General features: G+C 34.5%; 1 protein-coding gene across 1 annotated transcript; it reads left to right on the top strand.

Moving 5' to 3' along the window:
- The first annotated feature begins 1,258 nt into the window (after nt 1-1,258).
- On the top strand, nt 1,259-5,374 carry LOC145061493 (receptor-like serine/threonine-protein kinase SD1-8). Its single transcript, XM_079008975.1, has 7 exons — nt 1,259-2,566; nt 2,688-2,858; nt 3,530-3,726; nt 3,973-4,186; nt 4,276-4,513; nt 4,612-4,762; nt 4,886-5,374. Exons 1-7 carry the CDS (start codon nt 1,282-1,284, stop codon nt 5,192-5,194), a joined length of 2,565 nt encoding a protein of 854 aa, XP_078865101.1. The 5' UTR covers nt 1,259-1,281; the 3' UTR covers nt 5,195-5,374.
- The last annotated feature ends 275 nt before the right edge of the window (nt 5,375-5,649 follow it).

Below are 5,649 nucleotides of genomic sequence, written 5' to 3'. Positions count from 1 at the left end.
GTATTTTTAGTATTTTTCTTCTTGTCCGGTTTGACCATTAAGGGCGTGTTTGGCACGGAGCTTTTGGAAGCGTTTGGGAGCTTCTAACTTCTAGCTTTTGATAAAACGCTATAGTTTAAACAAAAAGCTTCGTTTGGTAGTATGAGCGTTTAGCTTTTAGTTTTAACAAACGCTCCGATTCTAAAAGCTACTTCATGTAGGGCGTGTTTGGCAAAAATAACTGTTAGCTGGAAGCGGGTAGTGGTTAGCTGGTAGCGTGTAGCAAATAGCTGGTAGCGAGAAGCTATAGCTTTTATTTGTTATATAAATGTTTGGCAAAAGTAGCTGGAAGCTTTTGAAATATATAAAATTACATAAAAGGACAATTGATTATAAATAAATAAATATATAAATATATTTTTAAGGGTAATTATGGAAATTGATTTCAAAAGCTCAGGAGCGTTTTGTTAAACGCTACATGAAGTAGCTTTTAGAATCGGAGCGTTTTGTTAAAACTAAAAGCTAAACGTTCGTACTGCCAAACGAAACTTTTTGTTTAAACTAAAACGTTTTATCAAAAGCTAAAAGCTAGAAGCTCCCAAACGCTTTCAAAAGTTTCGTGCCAAACAAGCCCGTAGTGTTTAACAAAACGCTTCTGAGCTTTTGAAATCAATTTCCATAATTACCCTTAAAAATATATTTATATATTTATTTGGTTTTAATCAATTGTCCTTTTATATCGTTTTATATATTTTAAAAACTTTCAGCTGTTTTTGCCAAACATTCATATAACAAATAAAAGCTACAACTTCTCACTGCCAGCTACCTGCTACACGCTACCGGCTGTCCGCTACCAGCTAACCGCTACCCGCTTCCAGCTAACAATTATTTTTACCAAAAACACCCTTAAACTAAAAACGATCCATTAATTCCACACAAAAAGAACGGATTTAAGTAAAAAATTTCAACCTATTAAAATACATTATATGGGAATTAAACAAGTAAAGCTATAATCAAGTTTCAACCCAATTAAGTAATCAATTTGACACAAGAATAAACGAACTTACTATACAATTTCCATAAGGACCATAACTTCTTGATCAATAGGGAATCTATCATATATTTAAAAAAGTCAAGTAATTAAAGAATTTAAGTATTCAAAAATATTGCACCCTATTAATATTTGAAGTGTTCCACAATTTCCACGAATTCTTTGAAGATGAAACCAACATATAAAATCTCCAATACCCCAATCCAATAAACACAAAACAAAATTCTGTCGGTGATTGTAACTTTCAAAGAATGAAAACCCTCCATACCCATGTCAGCAACTTCATGTTCATATTCTCTCTCTTCTTCTTCTACCCTTTTCTCAGTGTCGCCGTTGACACCATCACACCCACACAACCCCTAACCATCAATCAAACTCTAGTCTCTAATGGTGATGTTTTCGAGTTGGGTTTCTTCAATGCAAACAACGGTAGTTTGTACATAGGAATTTGGTATAAACAAATTCAGCAGCTAACGTATGTTTGGGTAGCTAATAGAGACACCCCCATCACTTCATCATCCGGGAACCTAACCATCGTCGACAACGGCAACATGGTGCTGGTAGATCAAGTGGGAACCGTCGTCTGGTCATCAAATCAACCCACAAAGGTGGTGAAGACGGTGGCGCAGCTTTTGGACAACGGTAACTTTGTGCTTCGACCGGAAAACGATGAGAAACCGGAGAATTATATTTGGCAAAGCTTTGATTATCCGACTGATACTCTATTACCGGAGATGAAACTGGGGTGGGACAGGAAATCTGGAATTACTCGGCGTTTGCAGTCGTGGAAGACGAGCAATGATCCGGCGACTGGTGATTATTCTTTTAAACTGGATACCAGTGGCTTCCCGGAGCTTCTAACATTAAAAAACGAAACAAGAATTTGGCGAACTGGGCCGTGGAATGGGATAAGGTTTAGCGGCGTACCGCAGATGGTGGGGGTGGATATAATGCAGTTTGAGTTACAGGATAATTCCGATGAGATCAGTTATAAGTTTGAAATGGTGAATAATTCTATTTATTCACGATTGGTTATAAATTCTTCTGGTATTAATCAAAGATTGGTTTGGGCCAAAACAACAGAAACCTGGAGGGTGTACTGGTCTTTCCCCGGTGATTGCGATCACTATGGTGAATGTGGTCCGTTCGGCGTTTGTGACACAACGACTGCACCATTCTGCAACTGTTTGACCGGATTCCAGCCAAAGAACAAACAATTATGGGATCTCCGAGATAGGTCCGATGGGTGTGTTCGGAGCTCCGTATTGGATTGTGGGTCGGATGGATTTCTGCAATTGAAGAACATGAAGTTGCCGGAGAGTTGGAAAGCGATTGTTGATGAGATGAAGAATTTGAGCGAGTGTGGTGAGATGTGCAGAAAGAATTGTTCTTGTGGTGCTTATGCTAATATGAATATCAATGGAGGCGGGTCGGGTTGTGTGATGTGGGGAGTGGATCTTATGGATATGAGACGATATGCTGGTTCTCAAGATGGAGGACAAGATATCTACGTTAGAGCCGCAGCTTCTGATTTGGGTATGTTTCTGAATTATACTTTAGCGACTTATATCGTATGTATAAAAAAAAAAAGTAGTAGTTTTGCTTTAAATTTTACTACAACTTTAAACATTAATAATCATGAGTTTGTTGATGGCAGCTCCACCGCCGGTAGCTGAAAATACCAAAAGTGGCTCCGCCAACAGCAACCACGTTGGTAAGGTTGTCGGCATTACCATGAGTGCCTGTGTGGTGCTCATATTTATTCTGATGCTCGTCTACTTCAAGAGGAAGAAAACACCAACCTTGATAACATCAATGGATAGAGAGGGTAATTGCGACTTTTTAAGAGTCAAATACCATAGATTATAATTTTGAAATCAATAATTAACATTAAGGTAACATAAAAGATAAGTGCAAATCACTATAATATACTAAACTGAATGTAGTCCTCTAACAATTAAAGTAATCATATTTCGTGCAAAATGTTCATTTTCTTTTCAGAAAAACATCAATTTTTGTAACGAGGACCATTCATAAATGATAAATCCATTTCTCAAAATAAGAAAATTCCCAAAATCAAGTTTTAATATGTCTATTTTGTGATATTGTTCAAAAGATGGTCAACTTATGATAAGACCCATCCCTTTTCGTTTTAGTAAGTAAGTAGTTAAGCCTATAAATAATTCATAACTAGATTACCCATCAACAGTTTTTTAATGTTGAAACAAATTTCAGTTACAAAGACTTGAAAAATAGGATGCAAGTTTTCATTTTGGGAACTGCTTCGTACACAATAAATTTTCTCTATACACTACAGTTTATGTTTTAAATTGTTGTATTATACAACTATATAAAGCATATATTGTTGTGTATGACAAAAAACTGTTGTGTACAAATCACTTCCTTTTCATTTTGGACAGAGAGTTCGAACTTTTTAAGTCAAAACAAACCGGGTGAGACTTCATATGTGCTTGATATATTTTGTTTGATCCAAAATAGGTCCACAAGGAAGAACCGAAGATTCCTTAGTAAATGATGAGGTTATTCTACCAAATAGAAGAAGAGATAACCGTGGCAAAACAACTATGGATGAACTTGAATTACCCTTGTTTGATTTTACAACACTCGCTATTGCAACAAACAACTTCTCAAAAACAAATGAACTTGGGAGAGGGGGGTTCGGGCCTGTTTACAAGGTAAGTACTAGGAAATATGGATTACAAAATTTGATATGGATAGTCGATAATCTAAAAATTGGAGTAAATATTATCAATAGTTATTGATATCCAGATTATTGAAAAATCCGAAATATACTTATCTTTATTTGTTATTTGAAATTACTTTACCTTTGTTATTATTTTTTTGTTTTTTAATTATTCAAAAATTCAAATAAGACAATAGAAAAAAGATAAATAGTTGCATTATTGTTGTTGGTGATATAGGGTATATTAAAGGAAGGTGAAGTTGTAGCGGTAAAAAGGCTCGCAAAAATTTGCGATCAAGGGATTGAGGAACTTAAAAACGAGGTTCAATTAATCGCGAAACTCCAACATCGAAATCTTGTTCGGGTATTGGGTTGTTGCATTGAGGTGGAAGAGAAGTTGCTGATTTATGAGTTTATGGAAAACAAAAGTCTTGATATGTATCTTTTTTTTGGTAAAAAATTTACTGGCATTGTTTTTCTTCTTTTGAAACCTGAGTATTTCTCCACCAAAATCTAACTATGTTTCTTAAAATCATTATAGGAAAAGAGGAAAGCATGAAACTTAATTGGAAGATCCGATTCGAGATTATACGTGGGATTGCACGAGGGCTTCATTATCTTCATCACGATTCAATACCTACAATTGTCCATCGAGATATGAAAGCAAGTAATATTTTGCTTGATAAGGAAATGAAACCGAAGATATCAGACTTTGGTATCGCAAGGATTTTCGGAAGGGATCAAAAAGAAGCACAAACAAAAATAGTGATTGGAACATAGTAAGTATCTTTGTACTTTATGCATAAATATAATATATATGTCCACATAAAAGGTATAGTTTTACTCTTTCTTATTATTTTTGTCAAATTCTGTATAGTGGTTATATGTCACCTGAATATATGATGAACGGGAGTTTCTCAAGAAAATCAGATGTTTTTAGTTTTGGGGTTTTGATTCTCGAGATAGTAAGTGGTAAAAGGAACAGAGGATCATCCAACACAGATAGCCAACTTAACCTTCTTGCACAAGTAAGTAATATTAGTGATATATTTAGAACTTCTAAAACCATACCCCATAAACTTAGAGTTAATTCCATTTGGGTTCTTGTCTCTTTAAATTATTGTATTTGTAATGAAACCAATATTTTTTAGGCATGGAATTTATGGAACGAGAGGAGAGCTTTAGAACTATTAGACGAATCTATTGGAACCAAATTTTCAATAAATGAAGTGTTGAGGTGTATACAAATTGGACTCTTATGTGTTCAAGAACTACCAAAAGATCGACCTAAGATGTCAGAAGTAATGTTGCTATTGAGCAGTGAAACTGTGGGAATGTCACCACCAAAACATCCTGGATTCTTCTTTAGGAATGAAAATCTTGAACCAGAAACTTCAAGCAAAAAAGATGATTCCATGACCGTAAATCAAATAACACTAACGGTAATAGAACCTAGATAGCTAAACTAGGTTAATCACCATCTAGCATCAATTGTACATCGTATATTTTTTAATTATTTTTCGTTTAATTTTTTTCTTAACCGAAGGGGAGATTATGTCATACTTTACACATTACAATAATACATCAAGTGTAATTTGTTGGATTGGATTTTGTATATTATTATATGAAGGTTTGTTGGTGTAAGACGATGTTTTGTAGTTTATTTGTTGTAAAATCTGAATTTTTAATATAAATTAAAACTCATTTCGTAAAATAGATTTCTAAGTGAATATATTGACAAGTAGTTTACATCATGATCACTTGAACTTAATTACCTTTATTCATTAATTGCTCGAAGCGAACCTCAATTTATTTCTCGATCGGAAGTTTCATCATGTATCGTCTTATCAACATGTTTTCATTGGCTATGTGTGTTTTATTGTGAACGTCTCTCTCAAATGAAAAAACTAGAATT

The sequence above is a fragment of the Lactuca serriola genome, chromosome 7 (genome assembly GCF_051521515.1).
Source record: "Lactuca serriola cultivar US96UC23 chromosome 7, Lser_US96UC23_V15, whole genome shotgun sequence".
NCBI lineage: Eukaryota > Viridiplantae > Streptophyta > Magnoliopsida > Asterales > Asteraceae > Lactuca > Lactuca serriola.
The sequence above is the reverse complement of the archived record's forward strand: the minus strand, read 5'-3'. Positions and strand labels throughout refer to the sequence as shown.